Source organism: Poromitra crassiceps (genome assembly GCF_964638095.1).
Source record: "Poromitra crassiceps genome assembly, chromosome: 10".
NCBI classification, from domain to species: domain Eukaryota; kingdom Metazoa; phylum Chordata; class Actinopteri; order Beryciformes; family Melamphaidae; genus Poromitra; species Poromitra crassiceps.
This window is the reverse complement of record NC_139631.1, coordinates 50,643,716-50,666,756: the sequence shown is the minus strand read 5'-3', so window position 1 is coordinate 50,666,756 and position 23,041 is coordinate 50,643,716. Positions and strand designations below refer to the sequence as shown.

At 44.3% G+C, this 23,041-nt stretch overlaps 1 protein-coding gene across 1 annotated transcript in view; it reads right to left on the bottom strand.

Annotated features, from left to right (window-relative positions):
* LOC310784501 (glutamate receptor ionotropic, NMDA 1-like) overlaps positions 1–22,176 on the bottom strand; it is a gene marked incomplete at both ends in the record, with an annotated part of 339,903 nt that extends 317,727 nt beyond the window's left edge. The window contains 4 exons of the mRNA XM_083645485.1: positions 19,428–19,520; positions 20,030–20,130; positions 20,701–20,765; positions 22,117–22,176. Coding sequence (XP_083501611.1) covers positions 19,428–19,520; positions 20,030–20,130; positions 20,701–20,765; positions 22,117–22,176 — 319 coding nt within the window. The remainder of the gene's footprint in view (positions 1–19,427; positions 19,521–20,029; positions 20,131–20,700; positions 20,766–22,116) is intronic.
* Between the last annotated feature and the right edge of the window lie 865 nt (positions 22,177–23,041).

The window sequence follows — 23,041 nt, the reverse complement described above, 5'->3', positions numbered from 1 at the left end:
CCCTGTCGGGTGGCCGAAGGCAGGTCTCGCACCCACCAAGGGTCTTCCTCCTTGATCGGTGGAAATCTATCCGCTAAATCCATTTCTGAGTGATTCATACTGTCAGGATCGGAGTTAGACGTGTGGATCTATTCGCGGGTAGTTGATGAAGCTGGGGTGTTGTGGAACTTGATGGCTGGGGCTGCACAGTTCGAGGTTTGGGAACGGTCGCAGAGATTGCCGAAGTTGCTGGTTGCAGGAGTTGCAGGTTGCAGACGTTGCAGAGATTGGTATGATCCTTGATCTTGATGTGAATTTAGATTATGAATCACTGGCGAGGACCTGCAGGAACAGGCCCTTATAGATGTGAATATGACATCACCTGTGTTATGACATCACCAGCGAAAGGCATGAAAGACGCTTATGAATCATGACATCATCAGTGATTGATGACATCATAGTAGGAATGACGACGTCAAAGTAGGAATGATGACGTCATCCTAACAGAAATAATAATCCATAGTTACGTGAAACATCATTTTCGTAGCAAATCCGCACCGAGCATGGATATATTATATTATGGGGGCACCGAGTTACTTCCTTATTTTACTGAACACAGCGCTTCCGATGTACACAGTGCATGCGCGGTATGCTGCTCATGCTGTCTCTGGGACGCAGGCACAAAAATGCTTAGTGCCAGGAGAGGCCTTTGGAGGGCATTGTGGGACCAATAGAGGCAACATTCTCCCTCTTAGAATACACTCGACCATCTTCAATGACTAAAAAGCTGCTATATTAAGGTGAACAAGTTACTGATTGGGGCTTTAAGACGAGCTGAAATGAAAAATTACTTTTTAACTATTTTCGATCACATCCCTGGTCACACAGTATACCTATTTAACAATGTATACCAAAAAAAATCCAATTTCGTTTGTTTTTCACCTCAAAAGTCAATCATGTTTCTGTTTCTGTTTCATGTATTAAAATTTGACTAGGCAGGGTACAACAGTATAAAAACAGTTTTGCCATGCCAACTCGTGAATAGATAGGGCATCTAAATTAGTAGCCACCAATATCTGTCATTGAGCCAGATATTAATTGGCCCACTGATATTGATGGTGCTCATGTCACAATGCCCTGAAATGACCTGCAGAGGCCGGCCTCTATCTTCCAACAGGCGCTATCCCTAAATATAGCTTTGCGCACTGTTTGTGGGTGCCTTAAGGCACGGACGATAGCATTCCGCCTTGCGCCGTCCGCCAGGTGTTCTGCCAAGTTTTTCTCACCCGCCGAGCGGCAAAAAATAGCTTCCCCACCTCACGGGAGCTACTTGTAATGATTTATACAGAAATGTAACTGTTTCAAAGTGATATAATTGTCTGGTAGACGTGACCTCTCTAATTTCTAAGTTAAAACAGCCCAGAAATATGTTGGGGATGCAATTCTCGGCGGGGATGTGGAAACGTTCACGGCACCTGTCGCAAGCGCAAATTAGAGCCGTGCCAATTCTGCCAAAAATCATCTGCGCCCCAAAATGCCTGCGCAAACGGGATTTGGGCGGTCTTAACTACCAGAATTATTCACAGGCGTGGCCAGGCAAGGCTGGCCATTACGTCAATCAAAACCAATCAGATTCCCGTCTCACAATGGTTGTTTGCGCGAGGCATGCAATATGCTGTAATTCTCTCCATGCGTAATAGAGTGTACTCACTCGTGCGAGGACAGAGGGAGCTTATTGACAGATCGTCTGTGGTGCCAATGACCCTTTGGGTTATGAAGGTAAATAGCCTATGTCCATTGTCCCACAAGTTTTCTCAATTGATTTCCCTCTTTGCGATGTGATAAAAGTTTCTCAGTGAGTTATAGTTGATTACCTCACTGAATTATCTGCTAATACCCAATTTTAGCAGCATAATTTGATGTCTTGGCGTGGCAAGGCTGTGCTTAATGACATATCCAAAAGGAATTCCACTTTCCCCTCCGCAAATACCTCTCTGCACTGGGAGTGCAGCCGTAATCTCCGTGCAGCACACCCAGCGCAGAGAGGTATTTGCGCGTAAGAGGTCCTTTTCAAAGCTCTTAGCGCAAAGTAATTGCGCGCTGCTGACGATAGGGTAACGCCATCTATCCCACATTTTAGCGCTGAAACGCCTGCTTTGGCTTGTGGCAGCCAATGCCCAGTACAATTATCACAGGCATCATGCGCTTGTGTCCGCCCCCAATTTGCATTGTGCACGGCGTTAAACGAGGGAAAGCGGAAAATTAGCGCTTTTGAGAAGATAGAGCCCCTAATCTTAATGTGGCCTCACGTGCTTAAGACACGACTTCTGCTGTCAGTGCTGTTAACATTCTCCTCTTCAGTGAAGCTGTGTGGTGTGGCCTTTACCGTTACTATTAACACGTTCACTGCCATTGACGAGTTATCTCGGCTTACAGAATCCGACGGTTCACTGCCAAAGACGAGTTATCTCGGCTTAAAAAAAAAAAAAAAAATGTTGACGGTGGGACGTGGATCAACGCTCCCCACGTCTCCTATAAAAATATTGGAGTCAGCGAACGTGTACAACCCATTCCACGGACCCACTAAGTGGCGACAGTGCTCTCCACACTAGGAAATGCAGAGCCAAAACTGTAGGGTAACGCGCGAGGAAACCATTCTCTACTGTAAAATGGATTGGCGAAAACGCTTTCACTTCGCGCATTATCGCGCTGGGAGCTGGCGGTGGGGGATTCCAAAAATAGACTGGGTGGAAAACACTTTGAAACACGCAGCATAAAGCCTAGAATCGCACAAAGCTTCATCAAAGCTCTCAAACCCAAGAAACAAGTGAGCCCTATCCACACTCGCTGCCAGGGAGGGAGGCTGCTCAAACTCGCAGCAGCAGCAGCAGAACACTCGCTTGTGACAAATGCTGCGGAGGAGAACGCCCACGGAGGGAGGAGTTGGAAGCAGAGGGGGGTTTCCTGCTGTTATGGAGGAAATTACTGTTCAAAACTATTGTTTAGATGTCTGACGTCTTACTGATGCCAAAAATGAATGGTTAAAGTGACTGTTCTATCGAATTTCACAAAAACCATTTATCTCAGAATAAATTTCCAGACGCTGAAACCATGCTGTATTCAACTGCTAATGCTTACATAACTACTAACTCTACAAACTAACTCTTTTAGACAGAGAAAGCACACATTCTATTAGTTCTTTTGAGATATTGTGTGTTCACAAAATCTTAGCAGAAAAGAATCCTCGGGTCTTGAAAGATGAGCCAGAATCCTCAAAAAAAACCTCTGGCAGAACCTACCTACAGTAAAAAAAAAAAGGCTGGCAGTGAATGTGTTAAAAGAGAAATTTTCTGCATATAAATAAATAAATAAACAAACAAACAAACAAACAAAGAAATAAATAGAAACAAAGAAAAAAATCTGTGGTACACATAGCTTCATGAGGGTAGCAAGTCTATTAGCTGATCAACATGACTGATACATCTGAATGAGCATGACTCATCAGAGGCTGCTGGGGTGAACTGAGTCGTGATTTGCTGATTGATGTTTGTTGTCATGTTTACAGCCCAGTCTGTGACGTGTCATCATGTTTACAGCCCAGTCTGTGTCTGTGACGTGTCATCATGTTTACAGCCCAGTCTGTGTCTGTGACGTGTCGTCATGTTTACAGCCCAGTCTGTGTCTGTGACGTGTCGTCACAGTTAACTCATTGAGTGCCAGCCACTTTTGGAAGACGGATGCTCCCAGTGCCAGCCCTTTCAAAGCGTTTTCAGTGATTTCTCGAGGCCCACAGAATATTGTGTGATATTACTATGTAAACACCGAACACGCCCAAAGAACGATGAGACTCTATTGTATTATCAGCAAAAAAAGAGTTTATTTATCATTTTCCGTTCTTTAGTTATCAGCCGGAGAAGATAGGTTGTTTTCAGCAAAAACAGACGTTTCAAACTAGAAGCTGAGATAATCAGCCTTTTGTGAAATGAAGCATTTCAAGCACATCACTGACTCTGAAGCTAATATTTTCTGATGTAGTGACACCTCAAAAATAATTTCCTTCAATAAAACAGCGAAAACAAAGGAATTTTGTTTGGCAAAATAATATTTTTTAGCTGCAACCAGCAGCGCTGGCCCCTGCGTGCGCAGACCCTACACTTTCTTGCTGGTCTTGATTTACTGCTGGTGGGCATCAGATATTCTAGCTTGCCAATCTGTCCATCGAGCCTGCTGTCTGGGTCTGTCTGGGTCGGTGTTGTATGCTGCCCTGCGTGCCCCACCCCCCTCTACTGCAAACCCTTCCTCCGTGGGTGTGTCTCTGGTGGCTCTGGTGGCTCTCTGCTGCGTTTGCTCTGCACTGAAAACCCAGCTTTTTCACAGCGTTCCGTGTGTATTTGTCACCGGCTCCCAGCGCTTCCAGTTGAGAATAATAACAACTCCACAACTAATCATGTGGAGGGGCTATCGCAGCGGACACGGAGGGGCTCAATTGTGGGAGCAGATTGGCTGCTGCAGGCACAGCTAACGTTATGCTTCATGCATATCGATGCATACCGATGCGGTTTCCGTTTCATCACGGGGCTTCTTCTGCTGTTTTTCCTCACCTTTCTCTAATCTGGAGAGCACTGTCGCCACCTAATGGGTCCGTAAAATAGGTTATACACATTCAACATGCCCCAAATTTTTACAGGAGATGTATCAGGCTTTGATCCACGTCCCACCGTCAAAAAACGCAATTGACGACAATCGACATACGTTACTATTTGAATTGACGACGATTGTCGTCATTGGCACTCAATGAGTTAAGGGCCTGGCTCAAGGGCACCTCAGTGGTCATAATGAGGGAGGGGCAAGTGCTGCCTTTTCACTTTTACCACACTGAGGCATGCTGTAATTCTCCCCATGCGTAATTTGGATAGGTGTAGGCCTATTGACTGTATAGATTATCCCTATCTCATAACGACACCATCACGTCTGTTAAAAACGGTCCATCGTCCAAAACCAACGGTAAAATCAAACTGCTACACACGCTATGCCCTGCCTCTCTACCCTGTTTCAGTCAGAAAACGTCAAGGAATCACATACCCTGGGAATGCCATTTCAGCTCGACTTTACAAAAGGTTGAGAAACCCTGATCTACAGTTCCATTAGAAAATCAGAGAATTAAGTGTCAAAACACACTCGGCGAAAGAACACTCGTCTCCCAAGTGTCGCAGAGAACTTTCAAAGGTACTCACAATTGCTCAAGGGTTTAGCGAACCTCAGCGGTGGGGTTTGAAAGCTCGGCGCTGTTAATAAATACATTTAATATTTTTCTAAATAAATCATCAACTTGCTCTAAAACTCCTTTCCTTGAAAATGGCTGTCATGTCTTCTTCTGTGTTTGTGCCGGTGTGCCCAGCCATCACAGCGCTCGCTATCAGCCCCTGCTGGTTGGTAAAATGGCAAACATGTTTGCCATCTGTCAAGGCACACCAGCTGGCTGTCTGGATCGCTGCACGCAGCCCCAGAGCAGGTTCCCCCCGGGCAGACAGCTGCTTCCCGGCTGGGGAGAGAGCTGGTCGCCCGCTGGGAAGCGTACCATGAGCCACCAATATTCCTGGAATACATGTTGTTTTTTCTAACCTTTATTTATACAGGGGGATTCTCACTGAGAGCAATGATCTCTCTCGTTTTCAGGAGCGCCCTGTTCACATTCAAACACACTGATCAGCTCCACTGGAGCGGTTGGGGTTAAGGGCCTTGCTCAAGGGCACCTCAGTGGTCGTAATGAGGGAGGGGCAAGTGCTGCCTTTTCACTTTTACCACACAGATTTATCCTGCCAGTCCCACCGGGGAATCGAACCAACGACCTTGTTTGTTGTCATGTTTACAGCCCTGTCTGTAACACAGACTGGGCTGTAAACATGATGACATGTCACAGACACAGACTGGGCTGTAAACATGACGACACGTCACAGACACAGACTGGGCTGTAAACATGATGACACGTCACAGACACAGACTGGGCTGTAAACATGATGACACGTCACAGACACAGACTGGGCTGTAAACATGATGACACGTCACAGACACAGACTGGGCTGTAAACATGATGACACGTCACAGACACAGACTGGGCTGTAAACATGATGACACGTCACAGACACAGACTGGGCTGTAAACATGATGACACGTCACAGACACAGACTGGGCTGTAAACATGATGACACGTCACAGACACAGACTGGGCTGTAAACATGATGACACGTCACAGACACAGACTGGGCTGTAAACATGATGACACGTCACAGACACAGACTGGGCTGTAAACATGATGACACGTCACAGACACAGACTGGGTTGTAAACATGACGACAAACATCAATCAGCAAATCACGACTGAGTTCACCCCAGCAGCCTCTGATGAGTCATGCTCATTCAGATGTATCAGTCATGTTGATCAGCGAATAGACTTGCTACCCTCATGAAGCTATGTGTACCACAGATTTTTTTCATTGTTTCTATTTATTTATTTATTTGTTTGTTTGTTTGTTTGTTTGTTTGTTTGTTTGTTTGTTTGTTTGTGTGTGTGTGTGTTTGTTTGTTTGTTTGTTTGTTTGTTTGTTTGTTTGTTTGTTTATTTATATGCAAAAAAAATCTCTTTTAATAGTAACGGTAAAGGCCACACCACACAGCTTCACTGAAGAGGAGAATGTTAACAGCACTGACAGCAGAGGTCGTGTCTTAAGCACGTGAGGCCACATTAAGATTAGGGGCTCTATCTTCCCAAAAGTGCAAATTTTCCGCTTGCCCTCGTTTAACGCCGTGCACAATGCAAATTGGGGGCGGACACAAGCCCATGATGCCTGTGATAATTGTACTGGGCATTGGCTGCCACAAGCCAAAGCAGGCGTTTCAGCGCTAAAATGTGGGATAGATGGCGTTACCCTATCGTCAGCAGCGCACAATTACTTTGCGCTAAGAGCTTTGAAAAGGACCTCTTACGCGCAAATACCTCTCTGCGCTGGGTTCACTGCACGGAGATTACGGCTGCACTCCCAGCGCAGAGAGGTATTTGCGGAGTGGAAAGTGGAATTCCTTTTGGATATGTCATTAAGCACAGCCTTGCCACGCCAAGACATCAAATTATGCTGCTAAAATTGGGTATTAGCAGATAATTCAGTGAGGTATAACTCACTGTGAAACTTTTATCACATCGCAAAGAGGGAAATGAATTGAGAAAACTTGTGGGACAATGGACATAGGCTATTTACCTTCATAAGCCGGAGGGTCGTTGGCACCACAGACGATCTGCCAATAAGCTCTCTCTGTCCTCGCACGAGTGAGTACACTCTATTACGCATGGAGAGAATTACAGCATATTGCATGCCTCGCGCAAACAACCATTGTGAGACGGGAATCTGATTGGTTTTGATTGACGTAATGGCCAGCCTTGCCTGGCCACGCCTGTGAATAATTCTGGTAGTTAAGACCGCCCAAATCCCGTTTGCGCAGGCATTTTGGGGCGCAGATGATTTTTGGCAGAATTGGCACGGCTCTAATTTGCATCTGCGACAGGTGCCGTGAACGTTTCCGCATCCCCGCCGAGAATTGCATCCCCAACATATTTCTGGGCTGTTTTAACTTAGAAATCAGGGAGGTCACGAAAAGTTACATTTCTGTATAAATCATTACAAGTAGCTCCCGTGAGGTGGGGAAGCTTTTTTTTGCCGCTCGGTGGGGGAGAAAAACTTGGCAGAACACCTGGCGGACGGTGCAAGGCAGAATGCTATCGTCCGTGCCTTAAGGCACCCACAAACAGTGAGCAAAGCGCTATTTAGGGATAGCGCCTGTCGGAAGATAGAGGCCGGCCTCTGCAGGTCATTTCAGGGCATTGTGACATGATCACCATCACCATCAATATCAGTGGGCCAATTAATATCTGGCTCAATGACAGATATTGGTGGCTACTAATTTAGATGCCCTATCTATTCACGAGTTTCATGGTGAGACCGCGGGCGCTTCCATGACACCCTCCCTCACTGTTTCCAGCTGCCGGTTTCCTGTTTCCTCCCAGGACCGTTCATAGCGAAAGAGACTGAAAATAATCATAATGATTGTTGTGACTTTGTACCTGTCGTGTAATGGATCCCCCAGCACAATAATTTCACACGTGCATTATTGTAGAACAGAGTAACAAAATCTTGAAAGAGAGCGACCGCTAAAGCTCCGTTCAATGACCAAATATAAGAGTTCCGGTTTTGGACGTTTAGCCTTCAAAATAAAAGTGGCCGCTATGCAACCACATACTATTTTTAGCAATTTCGGCTCAAATAAGCCCATACAGTAGCAGTGAATTGACATTCACCTCGTTTTTGTAAAATAGTGCCGCTATGCAACCACACAACATTACTCTTTTTAGCCATTTTGGATAACATACTGTAAGCCATACGTTCCCACTCTTTGACAGCGGCGCGACAACCGGCTACCGCTGAGAATCATGGGAAGTAAGTCCAAGAAAAACGTGAATAGGGACGATGTTCATGTAATATAGGAGAGCACAGTCCTCCATCCCTCCTCCCTCCACCACTACTTGGAACAGAACTAGATGCCCTACAAATATTTTTTTCATTCTCATACTTTTTAAGCGGTGCAGCCACTATGCGTGATCTTGCTCGTATGCACCTGGAGGTCAGTTGTTGACCTGGGCAGATCCATCTCATGTAAAAAAGCGTGTGAAATGATGTCACATAACTGGAAATGATGTCATGCAATTGCGCGACTGTGATGTCATAGTTGTGCTGTAGTCACCTAAGAGGTCTCCTGGAATTGATGTCACTCCGGCAGTTGTGTGTGTGATCTTATCTTAGTCACAATTTGTGAGGGAAGTGATGTCACTCCGGGAGTTGTGTGTGTGTGTGTGTGTGTGTGTGTGTGTGTGTGTGTGTGTGTGTGTGTGTGTGTGTGTGTGTGTGTGTGTGTGTTGAATTCATTTGCAATTGCCCGACTGTGATGTCACCCGAGAAAGTAAGAGTAACTAACGAAAATTGCTCAAGTGACATCACTGATGACATCACAACTGCCTGATGTAGTCACCCGTCACCTGTAGACCAGCAGTTGACCTGGGCGAATCCATCTTGTGTGAGTGATGTCACTCAACTGGAAGTGATGTCACACAATTGCCCGACTGTGATGTCATCAGGCAGTTGTGATGTCATCAGTTGCACAAGTGCTTTTCTTCTGGAAGTGATGTCACGCAATTGCCCGACTGTGATGTCATCAGGCAGTTGTGATGTCATCAGTTGCACGAGTGCTTGTCTTTCTTAAGCATTTGTTCAAGGCTTGAACCCCTCCCTGGTATTGCCGCTTGCGGCTCTATTTTAGCTCATGTTTGTACTTTATGCCAAACAGTGCATGCAACTTTGTGATCTTGATTTCCTGTGAATCACCTTGACGACGCCCTACAGAGAGTGAGCATTGTTTCTTTATTGTAGCTTTGAAATATAACTCAATTTCCCATCAGGCAGTAAGTAGGCTACTGAAATAATTTCAGGATTTCAAAGCAAAAGTCAGTCCATGTATAGGCTACAGTTAATGGAAGGTATAAAATGATTGCTCCTTAGAAACAGCTATAATTGGTTTAATATTTAGACCGCCATAATAACCACAGACTGTTATTGCTGCAGAATTCAAATTTTAGGTTTGCACAGATGTTGAAACTTTTGTAGGCTATTTTTAAAGCATTTTTATTGAACAGGTTATGCGTCTATAGCCTATAATGATTCTCAACCTCTTTCATGAGAACGCCGATTCTATCCACATGAGCCACCGATGAGATGTTGTCTCTGACTCAAATCTAAGAATGTTTTATTGTCAGATTAGATTAGTCCAGAACTCCATGACTGTCTGTGTAGGTGGAGAGATAACAGAGACAGAGACAACAGTGTTCACTTCTTGTCAATGAAATAATGTTGAAGTTTAACAATTCGTCAGTTTGCTGGGGACCTCCTGGAAGCCCCTCAAGGACCCCTGGTGGGGCCCAGACCTCACGTTGAGAACCACTGAGCCCTACAGGCTAATCTGCGTGCGTCTGTAATGGCCCCTGAGGACAAATAAAGTGCATTGAAGATGAGGTGAAGTGACGTGACACATCTCAGCTCGTCAGATAGGCTACACAGACGGAATTATATGAGAGGATAAGAAAATTAGACCCCCACCCGTAATCTAATTATATTGCTGATCAAGTTTTATAGCTATCCATAAATGTGTTAGAAACATATTTTTGTAGGCTACCTTTTAAGGAAGCAGAGTCATACGTTAGAACATGATCTAGCCTACCTCATGCAAAGCTGTGCTCCAAATGTAACATGTTGATAGGCTAATTATTTGTCATGTAATTTTCATTTTGTAGGCTAATTGTCAAGTTTTGTCTGTAACCGCTGGTGTTATTCTTTGTCACTGCATGTAGCTATTAGCCTTTTTAATATAAAGATAAACAGATGGAACTCACTGCTGCTGCGGGATCTGCTCTCCTGTTGATTTAAATCAGTGTGTGTGTATGTGTCTCTCTCTCTCTTTCTCTTCAGTCAGAGGTGAAGGTCTCTCTCCCTCTCCTTCCCCGGTCTTTCTCTGATCCTGTTGATCTGTTGTCGAGCTCCTTTTTGTTTTTCTCGTTTCTCCAATTTAAAATTCAGAATTAAACCGTAAAAAAAAATCCGTTGTCGTTTCCTTGTGGTCTCCCTCCAGCTGCGATTAATTCTGGTTTCTGTCGGTTTTTCTGATTGATAATTTGATTGAATGTTCTTGTTGATTGATAAGCACGTCTTCACTGAGAAAATCCTTTGACAGTGGTTTTGTCTCGCGCCTCCTCGTACTGTTGATTCTCTTCTTGTGTTTTTGTCTGAAATCTCTTTGATCTTTTGCTGATTTGTCTCGTTTTAAAATCAGAATCCTCTCAGATGACCTGATGCTGCGCGAGCCGCGCTCTGTCCTTGGATCCTGCACGCTCGTGCCTGCTGCCTGCGCGCCGACAGGGGATAAGAATGCGCGCGGCCGGGGGCGGTTATGAGCCTGTGCTGGATGCTGGGAGCGCGTTCACGAGTCACGACGTGAATTAATTCAGCCACGTTCCCGCTCCACCCGCGGCCAGGGGAGGGACTGGAAATACCAACCGCACGCGCGCACACACACACACACACACACACACACACACACGTCTCACACACACACACACACACACACACACACACACACACACACACACACACACACACACACACACACACACACACACACACACACACAGGCCTGCTGTCTATACTGACCTACTGTTTTATATAAATGTTCATTTATCAGACTAGTTATGGGTTGATTGATTGATTGATTGATTGATTGATTGATTGATTGATTGATTGATTGATTGATTGATTGATTCATTGATTCATTGATTCATTGAATAAATAAATACATAAAATGTTATGTTGTACTTGAGAAGGCTGGGTCCCTGATGCCAAGAGATAATTCTGGTAGTAAAAGGCTAATTCACACATGTATTATTAACAATAGAGAGCCTGCTCTATTTTCCTTTTTAAATATACTTTATTAAATTATTCAATCAGGGGTTACATTTACAGTAAACACATTGTATAAACAGTAGAAAGAAATAGTTATCAAAAATAAGAAGTCTGTTAGAAGGTGAGCAGGTGCCAGGGTGTGGGTCTCTTTGTTCTGATGTCCAGTGTTCTTTGTCTTTTCAGTTCTGTTATGATTTGTTTATAGACCACTTCACCCGGGATGACGGCTTGGTGGATAACCGTGGCACATCTCGTTTTCCACAACTTGGCCACGACCACACAAACAACTGTCCAGAAAAAGTCCTGGTGTGGCCCTGGCATTGTTTCATCAAAAACACCATACATCACAGCATTATAATTCACAGTAACATTAAGACCGATACTGACCATTTTCCCCCAAACATATTTAGATCGCTCACAGTTTAGGAGCAGATGTTCTATGGTTTCATCCTCTATGCAGTCATCCATAGGACACTCTTTGGTTGTGACAAAGCAGCTCCACTTGACGACTGCTCGGACTGCCAGTCTGCCAACTGAGACCAGCCACATGATGTCTCTCTTGTTTTCTGAGAGACACTTACTAAATATATTTTTGATACAGACCTGAGAGCTTGTTTCATCTAAATGTTTGTAGGGGAAAACACCACCATACAAGTCATTACACAATTTTACATATATATATTTGCTGGACATTTCATTCCAAGCAATATTCATGTGTGCAAACTTGTTCACAAAATCGCCATACAAAAGTTTGTAATATGGAACTGAGCTCCTTGCTCGTCCTATTTTTTTAGCATTCTCGAGCAGCCGTATAAGCCTGTAGATCAGTTTGGCATTTGGTATGGAGTCCGGAAGTATAAAGTCAAAGTCAAGAGTGACGGTAATGAACGTAAAACTATACCAAGCTCCATCTCGCTCGGCCCCTACAGCAGAATACTGTCTGCGCTCAGGCGTACACCTGGCATAGAGGTTTTTTTTGCGCTAAGACCAGCTTTTGGTGGCGTTCAAATTGAGAGCTGGAATGCCTATTTTAGAACGGGCAACGCCCAAACCTCTGTTTGCGCTCGGAAAATACAGTACCGACGGTATCCTTGCCAGAGTGCAAAATGACACTTGCGGGAGACAGATGATAGGCTAGAGGCCACAGACACGCCTGGGCCACGCCTACACCTGTGTCTGCGCTTAGATCCCAGCGCAAACCTGGATGGTGGAGGCAGACGATAGACGCAGGGAAGATAGCAATAAGAGGCCCGCAAACGGAAGCGCAAACGATAGCGGCGTACGAAGATAGGGCCCTTGATTGGGGGGGGAATAGCTTATTTAAAGGGGAAAGAAAGGCACCTTTCTGACAGAAACTGCATGCAGCTCAAGGTGTAACCCTACCCATACAACCCATTCTCATTCTGATATCTTTGAGGTGAGGTCAAGGGACCCCTTTGAAAACATCCCAGTTTTTCCGTCACGATTTAGCCTAACTTTGGAGCATGATTTAGTTGATTTTGATTTTTGGTATAAGTATCATCACAAACTTAAAAGCTTTAAGATCTGAGCCCGCCACAGCCTTTGAAAGACAGTATCGGCCGCAGATTTTTATTTTATTAAAAAAAGAATTAAGATCCGGGGGCCATGGCTGAATCGCTTGTTTTGACCTAGTAAAAGTATTTTTTAAATCATTTTACGAAATGTATGGAAAATAAAATGGCGGATGAAATTTAAATCCCTTGGTTCATATGCTTAACCTGGAAGTGGGTGTGACTTTGGCTGTCTATATGGAAAGGGAGAATGAAACCTAGCTGGTTAAAGCAAAAAAATCCAGATGCATAAAAAAGAAAAAAAAATCAATTCCTTAAATTAGCTTTTGATGATGTTCTGGCCCACCATCTAATGACTTAGAAGAAACTGGCCTGAGGCCAAACTTAATATCACCTGCCTGATATCACATCTCATACACAGAGGTAATTCAAAGTGTTTTTACATAAAGTAGATAAAACCAAAAGAGCACAGAGAAATAAACCTATGAAGCAAAATAACCAATAATAAAAACAATCAAATCCAGAAGATCACAGTGAAGGTCACAGTGAAGGTCAAAGGGCAGGTCATAGTGAAGGTCACAGTGCAGACAAAACAAAAACAGGGCTAAGCTGCAGTGACATGGAGCTGCCTTGTTGACACAATATGGACAGTCGGACTCCCGTCTTGAAGTATATGGGACTTTGGACGTCACAGTCTTGGGGTTCTTGTGCAGCTCGCACTGCACGAGATGACACGAGATGACACGAGATGAGGGATTTCCCACAGCCGCAGCTCCACCTGCTATTTGTCCGTGATCGGCAAGTATGATCACTGGACAATCACCCCCAAAACATATTATTTTCTATTGTCTATTTTACTCTAAAAATGGATGAGTTATATAAAAATTAATCCCCGATACAGTTGAAAGGTGGAATAGGCTGAACTAGCTAGGCTGTAAACATTTTTTCCCCCAAAATTTTTTTTATAGAACAGAACACAAAACAAAACAAAACAGACAAACAGGCTCAGATACAGGAAAAGGGAAAAAAGAAAATAACATACAAAAATCACCAACATTCAATATTGCAACACGGTGCTACATAAGGTGCTTATGCACTTGTAAGAGATGTACATGGGATCCCGCAAAAGCGGTACATGAGGAATCGACTGGTTGAGTCACCCATCGGCCCTAACCTCATCGAGATAGGCTAGAAACGGCTCCCAGATAACTAGACATTTTCCAAGTGAGTTGGTTCTCAGGGACCTGAGTCTCTTCATCCATATAACAGAGATCATATCCATCAACCACAGTTGAAAAGAGGGTGAAGAAGGAGATTTCCACTCCTTTAAAATTAGTTTTTTGCAACAATTGTCCCCAGTGTCACAGACTGTTGCACAGCTGTATAGGGAAGTTCAGAGAGGACTCCGAGCAGCCAAAGATAGCAAGTTCTGCCTCCGGTTGAAGGGTTATTTTGTAGGCCTTAGAGTACCAGTCAAACACCTTAGTCCAGAATTCCGTCAGTGAAGGGCAGGACCAGAAGGCACGAGACAGAGTGCCCTCCGACACCTGACACCTGTCACACAGTGGAGAGACAGAAGGGAAGATCCTGTGCAACCTGTGCTTAGAATAGTGAAGACGATGGGTGACTTTAAATTGGATCAGCTGGTGTACTGTCAATTGAGCAGAGTTGCACCACAGACAGACTCCTATCCCATATAATGTCAGATAACTCAATGCCAAGTTCCCCCTGCCACGCTTCTCTAATCCTCTCAGTAGAGGCCATATTGCAGTTGTCAAAGAAACATACAAATCTAGAAATCAGATGCTTGGAGTGAGGAGGGCTCACTCCAAGGATCGAACATATTTCCTGATTTGCAGGGATCTGAGCCATTGCGTGCCGGGCAACCTAAATGTTCTCTTCAGTTCATCAAAGGATGCAAAATGACCATCTATATATAAGTCTTTGATGGAAACCAGCCCCTTCTCACTCCAGGCATGGAAGGTTCTGTCTGACCATGAATGCAAGAAAGAGTGATCAAGACAAGGATGTAAACATGTTTAACAAAACGAAACGGGGACAAGCACACTTGTCACTTTACTGGTCACACAACACCACAGCATGCAGTGACCATACACACACACACTCACACACACACACACGCTGACACGGTGGTCAGTGAAATTTAGTCTCCCCCCCCCCCCCCCCCCCCCTTCTCATCAAGGCATGTCCTTCCTCCAGGGTGCAGCACGGAGGAGTGGACATGTCCTCCCTCCAGGTGGCACCATGAAGGAGTGGACATGTCCTTCCTCCAACGCCAACAACGTCCCAGGCGGGAATCAAACCACAACCTTCTTGCTGTATCACTTCCACATTGGCTTCATCTGTACAACCCTAAACTCCAGCCTCGGTTGACAGACATGCGACAGACCGGAAACATGACGTTGAAGTGTGTGTGTGTGTGTGTGTGTGTGTGTGTGTGTGTGTGTGTGTGTGTGTGTGTGTGTGTGTGTGTGAATGTGTGCGTGTGTTAATTATAAGTCATATCTGGTGAGTGAGGGTCTGGAGCTGCTTGTTTCCGTGGTAACAGGGATGTGGAGCTGCATCCTGTTGCCACGCCAACCATCCGGAGCGCCGAGGTGACGGAGGGATCTTTTCACACACACACACACACACACACACACACCCACACACACACATGCGCGTGCATACACACATGCACACACACACACACACACACACACACACACACATACATACATGCATGTGCATGCACATACACATACACACGCACGCACGCACACACGCACACGCACACGCACACGCACACGCACACACACACAGCCCCGGGTCAACCTAGCGGCTACATTACCCACAACGCCCCTGGAGTGACATATTTGCCCCGTACAGCTCGTCTCGCTTTTTTGTCTCATTCCACCGATCAAAAACGTGGACAGCCCGGGTTGAGCCGGGGTTGAGTCGTGCGTTTGGTCCCTGCTCTGTTGAGGTTCTAGGGCTGTGGACCCGGTACCATACGGTGACGTGAAAACACTGCAGACGATTTTTTAACGATTGGTGAAATATGTCCTCTGCATTTGACCCATCCAGGCTTGTCCTTTCCTCCAGGGGGCAGGCCAGGAGCAGTGGTCGCTTTCTCGTACAGCGCCCGGGGACCAACTTCGGATGTTGTCGTCACTGGTCGGATGACGATGACGATCTGATCTTCTGCATGTTTTTAGTGGGGGGGTTATATACAGAGGAACCCCCTGGGGAAGCACGGGGAGAACATGCAAACTCCACACAGACAGAAAGGCCCTTACGACGAGATACCCCACCTGGGCAGTAGGCACTGAAGATATGGGGGGGAACACAACCACAGCGCCCACAGTGTCCCAGGCGAGAATCGAACTCAGGACCTTCTGACTGTGAGGCGACAGCTCTACCACTGAGCCACCGTGCCCCCACTGACTGATTGGTCAGGCAGAATCATGTTTACTGTAGGCATCTACTGTCAATGCTGGATACCAGTTTAGTTAGCTTACCTTCTCTTCTGTTATGTTATTTCCATCAGTCTTTTGTGTTCCCACTGAGCAAGAATACATCCAAAGAACGTCCTATGAACGTAATTTTTGGACGTCCAAAAGAGCTCCACCGAGGAGCCAGACTGGAAGTTTTTATGACGTCTTTTCATGACATCTTCTGAACCTCCAAAGTTTGACATCCATAGGATGTCATCAGAATTACTTCTTCTGAACGTCTAATATTAGACGTTCAGAGGATGTCTTCTTAGCGACGTCTTCTGAACGTCCAATGTTTGATGTCCAGAGGATGTCTTCTGAACGTCCAATGTTTGATGTCCAGAGGATGTCTTCTGAACAACGTCTTCTGAACGTCTTTGTTGGATGTCCTAAAGACGTTCAGAAGATACGTGCAAAGGATGTCTTCAGAACGTCTTTGTCAGACGTCTAAAATATGTTAAGCCATCGATAGTGAAGTCCTCTGTCGCCAGGCATTTTAATGAGTTGGGTCACGACGTGTGTTCCCTCAGGTTCCAGGGTATAGAACATGTAAGTCCACTGAAGAGGGGGGGTGACAGAGACAAGGCCCTGTTACAAAGAGAGGCATTTTGGATACATACCTTACAGACAGAACACCCCAAGGGCTTGAATGAAGAACTTTTGTTAGGTTGTTTTCTTTAGGGGGTGCATTTGGTGGATGTGCTGTGGGTTCACACATGATGCTCTTGCACTGTAATGCAGTGTGGGAGTGTCATGTGTGGACCTGCAGTATCTCTATCCAATGCATTCACTTGTATACATTTTATTATGTATTTTTCTAATTCTATTTTAATATTTTCTTACTGATTTTTTCTAATATGTTGACGTTCTATCCTTGCTTATATAACACAAGTGTGGCCATCCAGCCTCATTCTTCTCGTATGCAAAACATTGATGCATTCCTGCTGTGTAATATATACAGACTTATCTATACAAGTGTACTGTTTAAATTGTATCTTATCTTTTTTGATATTCTCTGATGTTTTTGATATTGTATTCTTTGATATTTTATGATGTGAGACATTTCCAGTACTTGATAATGTAATTGATTGTATTTCCGGTTTGACACTATCTATACGTCATGTCCGTCCACTATCAGCACAATGCTGAAGAAGGCTTACGCCGAAACGTTCATTGTCACTGCTGTTGCTGCTTGAAGGTATTAAAACAACCCAAAAGGATTTATTTTGAGTGCTGGTTTTTTGTCCTTCTAGACGTCTAAAATATGTCTACTGAGGAGCCAGAATGGACGTCTTTTTATGACGCCTTGTCAACGTCTGTTGTTGACGTCCTGAATACCTCTTTATAAAAGTTTAAAAATGAGTTCAAATGTGGTTATTTTTTGGACGTCTTGTAACGTGACACCTTTTAGACCTCCACATGTATACTGCTATCCAAGACAATCTATACAAAGTTGGCCTTACTTACAAATAACAATTTCTCAAACTATTTAATTATCACTTACATTTATTTGAACGTCATAATCCAGGACAGACAACAGTAATAGTAATAACATTAATATACACATATATACATATCAATATATTGCGATTTCCTACTTTTTCAACTGCAAATTATGTCCCCAAAGGAAAACTTTGTCAACATCTGGTTTATATAAGAACAATTTTCCAGTCTGTACATCTGACTTCAACCATTTTATTGCAGCAACATTGTCAAGTTGACAGACCAACAACTTTCATAAAGTCATGTCATAGTTGCATGCACTTGACAAACTGAACTGTTTGTTACAGTCTACTTACGGTCCACCTTAACTGGATGTGTGTGTGGACTACTGTACTTAGGTAGTTTTTGAACAATGCTACTTCACTTCACTTGCACAAAACATCTTGTGCAGCCCATTCAGTAACTGGGGAATTTGTAAATTACTGTTATGACAAAGCTGTTACTGTTAAAACAAAATGAAAATATGCTACAGTTTGTTTACTGCTGGCCTTGGAACTAAAGTTTATAAAAAAAATAAAAAAAATTGCAATAACCAAATATAGCCGCAAGCGGCGATGGGCGGGGTTCAAGCCTTGCGCTGATGACAAAGCTTCTGATTCTGACTAGGACATCCTCCTTGATATATCTGACAAGTTTTGCGATCATTGGACAAACAGGTGTGGAGTTACAGCCTTTTTTATGTTAGGCCACGCCCATTTCTGGCGTTTATGGCGCCCCCTTTTGGTCGAATTGCACAAAATTTTACACACATGGTCTAGGATGGTCTCTGAAGACCTCCTGCAAGTTTCGTGAAGATTCCTTAATCGGTCATGAAGTTATGACAATTTAGCTGTGAGGCCACGCCCTCTCACAACTTTAATGATTGATATCTCCGAAACGAAAGGAGATTTTCAAAAGCACGGTTGTAGAGCTTGCTCCAAAGATGCTTCCTGGCGATTCTAGTGCAAATCGGTCCAACGGTCTAGGAGGAGATGCAAAAAATGTGTTTTCCAAACTTTTCCAAATATCTCAAAAATTTTCCAGACGGACATTGAGGGTCCTTATGGCAAACTTGTAGAGCAGGTTCACCTGAACATCTGGAAAAAAAAAGTTTGAAAATCGGACCAACGGCGTGGAAGTTAAGGCCTTTAACGTAAAACCATCGATTATAGCGCCACCTTCAGGCCGATTCGAAAAATCTTTTTTGAGCAGCTACCTGCCAACAATATCTGTCATTGGGCCAAATCTCAGGTCTCTACCATTTACCAACTCACGGGAATTTGCATCGGGGCAGATGGAAAACGACAACGATAATAATAATAAACCGGCACAAAAACAATAGGGTTTCAGCCCCTTCAGGGCTTGAACCCCTAATTAGGAATGACCTCCCTTTCTGGCTGGTGCATGCTTGAGGTGCTCCGCAGCATGTTGGCGGATAACCTCCTCCGTTGCATCCTTATTCCATTTCAGTACAGCAGCTGCAAGAGTTGAAAAAGACAAAAATTTTAAATGTGCAATTTTAGTCTAATTCTCTTGTGCTCTGGCTTCTGGGTTGAAATAGGTATCGCTGTTATCTACTTGGAAGAAAGCAGAAGTTCAAATAATAAAAACAAACCCTAAAAACTACATCAGTGTATGTTTTCATTTTCATCTCTGTGGGCAGTGGTGGCCTAAAGGTAGGAAGCAAGCTTGTGACAAGAAGGTTGTAGGTTCAATACCAAAAGAGTGGGTGAAGTGAAAAGCAGCACTTGCCCCTCCCTCATTACCACCACTGAGGTGACCTTGAGCAAGGCCCTTAACTCTGACCGCTCCAGTGCAGCTGATCAGTGGCCAGCAGATCAGACTGTGGTTGCTGGTCAGCTTCCAGGTGTGAATGTGTGTAAGAATCTGAACAGGGTACTCCTGAAAAAGAGACCATTGCTCCCCCTGTATAACATAAAAAAGGTCACAATTTTCTTCCCCTATGCAACGTGAAATATGGGCTTACCTTTTAGTGCTCTGTAATGGTTGGTGGTCTCCAGACCCATCTTCTCTTTTTTCCCTTTCCCCTTCATATTGAAGTGGGCCATGAGGGAATTATTGAAGAGCCTGAAGAAAAATAAATGTGATTTACACAGAGGTGGGAGTAAGTCACACATATGCAAGTCACAAGCAAGTTTCAACCTTTAAGTCTCAAGCAAGTCTAAAGTTAATGTGAGAATCAAGCAAGCAAGTCCAAATCACTGCTCTATGTAAAGTCATTGTTCAAGCAGATGACAAGTCAAGCCACACTGTATGAAATTCTGACCCGTTTCCATATTTAAAGCTGCTGTAAGTGATTTCCTCATTTTGCATAGTTCCGGTGGCATTTTCAGCACTGCAGTTAGCAGTCCCCCGCCATCCTAGTGATAGCTGTCAGAATATTGAGCTGTTTTACACCTATTTCAACCAAAAATATCACAGCAGCTTTAACTCAGTTAAAACACAGTGGTCAGATGTCTGATGAGAGAGAATGCAGATGTCTCTGTGTGTGTGTGTGTGTGTGTGTGTGTGTGTGTGTGTGTGTGTGTGTGTGTGTGTGTGTGTGTGTGTGTGTGTGTGTGTGTGTGTGTGTGTGTGTGTGTGTGTGTGTGTGTGTGAGTGAGAGAGAGATTATTGAAAACAGTTAATGAAACATACCGGTCAAGGACTTTGTGGACACAGTCCTTTAGATCCTTCCCTCCAATTCGGGCAAGTTGCAGCACCTGTTAGAAAAGGTCCATTAAAAAACAATTTTCAGAATATTAAAGACCCCCTAAAGTCATGCTTCAAGATGTGTATAAAATACTTTGAATAATAATTTGTGTCTGATGGTTTTTCCCCACATAAAAGTTAAAACCCCTCCGCACCCTCTTCTCTACTGTCAAGAAACGAATCCAACCCCCCGGACAACACCACACTTTGCTCCCCTGATCTCAGCAATGCCTTCCTCCACTAACAAAATCTCCCAAATCAATAGCTACTGCCTCCATCACCAACTCCTCCACCCCCACCCCCACTATAATCTTCCCTTTGGCCGATTACACGCCCCCCTCTTCTCTGCAACATTAACCTGCAACATGCTCTTTAAATCCCGACTCAAAACCTACCTGTTATCCCAAGCTTACAACCTCCCCTACCCTTAACCACCTCTTCCTACCTCGCCACGGTGCCACACACATTTTCCACCTCCCTCTCTTCTGTCTGGCCACTGTCCCTCCCACACACTCCCTCCTTCCCCTCTGTTTCCATATATCCCTAATCGACGTGAGTTACTTGTATCTGTTGCCTGTTGTTATCTTGTTTTCTATGTACTCATACTGTGTCAGCATCTTAGGGTCATTGAAAAGCGCTTTATAAAATAAATGAATTATTATTCTTTATTATTAATTATCTTGTTAAAATCCTTAAAATGGCTTCCCCTCCCTCTTCTTCATTTAAAAATCCAAAGCAACCAATCAGGGTTATCTAGATTCTAGAACATAACTAGCCAATCACAGCATACAACACAGGCTTTTCAACACATTCTCACTCATTACAAAGTGACGACAAGGGTTCCTGACGATTAAAAATGTGTTGGGGCTTCAACTGCTGAATACTGGACAGGGATTGGCTCCAGGATTCGTGATGTCACGAATCTTGCCTGTTGAAAACGGCCTTGGCTGGGTTTCCCAAAAGCTTCTTAGCGCTAAGAAGCTTCTTAGACCCTTCTTAAGGCTCCACGGGAGGGGTCTAAGAAGCTTCTTAGTACTAAGATACTTTTGGAAAACCCGGGCCTTTTCAGTGAGCTCTGATAAACTTTCCACTTTCAGCAGGCGATTGTGGAAACAGCCTTCTAGTGTCAAACTTGGCACAGACATCATTCTGCACAGTGAAGCTCAGACATCTAACAAGAAGAAAAACAGATTTTTTACTTTAGGGGGGCTTTAAAAATGTACTTCTTCAATGCTATACTCCAGTAGGCCTATATACGCTCGTTCCCCATGAGTGCACTGGAGCAATGCATTTATCCATTAACCGAAAACATTTGGAACAAGTGCACTACTGTTATTACTTTCAGACTCTTGTTAATCCTACCAGGTTATTAAAAGTGTTGCTGTCCTCAAGGTGTAGCTCCTCTCTCTGGAAGTCCTCCATGGTGTCCAACCTCTCCACATGGGTGGCTGAAAGGGCAGGCGCACTTTGGCAAAGGTTTTTGATGTCTGTGTGCATGTCAAACAATTTCTCCAAGACTCTTTTCTGAAATTCTGAAATAAAAAAGAACACAAATGTTAGTGATGACTTTCTGTAATAGTCATTGAGGATGTTCGACTGAGTGTAAGTTCTGTATTTTACTAAGACCAAAACTGGCCTAACTTAGTAGCACAACGTTAATTGCTAATGTTCGCGCAGTTGGCCTGCCAAATTTGAGCCGAATCGCTACACCCCTACACACCTAAAAAAGTAGGAAAATAAAGAAATAAACACTGTTTTCTGCTGGATTGACCTATGACCTATGCCCTCTCCCGCCCCTACACACCCAGGACAGCCACCCCGACCTCCAGACTGCCTATAACCAGGCTAAGAGCCTCTCTCTGCCCTCGGGCTGGACCCAGGGGGCGGGCAACACCTTCCTTGGCCCCGCCCCATGGCGGGTGATGTTGGCCCTTGGCACAATACAATAATAACCTTAAATGGAAGTGGACGAGGCCAAGGGGCATCACCCCCCACCCTTCTGAGATCAATTTAGATAGTAAGTAGCTTAAATGGTATATATTTTGCAAAAGTGGCCCTGATGGCATGCTCCAAAATGGTTAATTGCTCATATCTCGCCATTGAAAAGCCGCATATACTTGAGACCACTTGCATTGGATTCCTTGTCTAATTTCACATATGAATAAGTGTCTAACTCAACTTTTTCCCAACTTCCACAATCCCATGGGTATCCTGTCAGACTATACAACCCTTACACCTTCCATCAGTTTGAAGCCCTCGCTACCAATTAACTCCCCCGGTGGGCGTG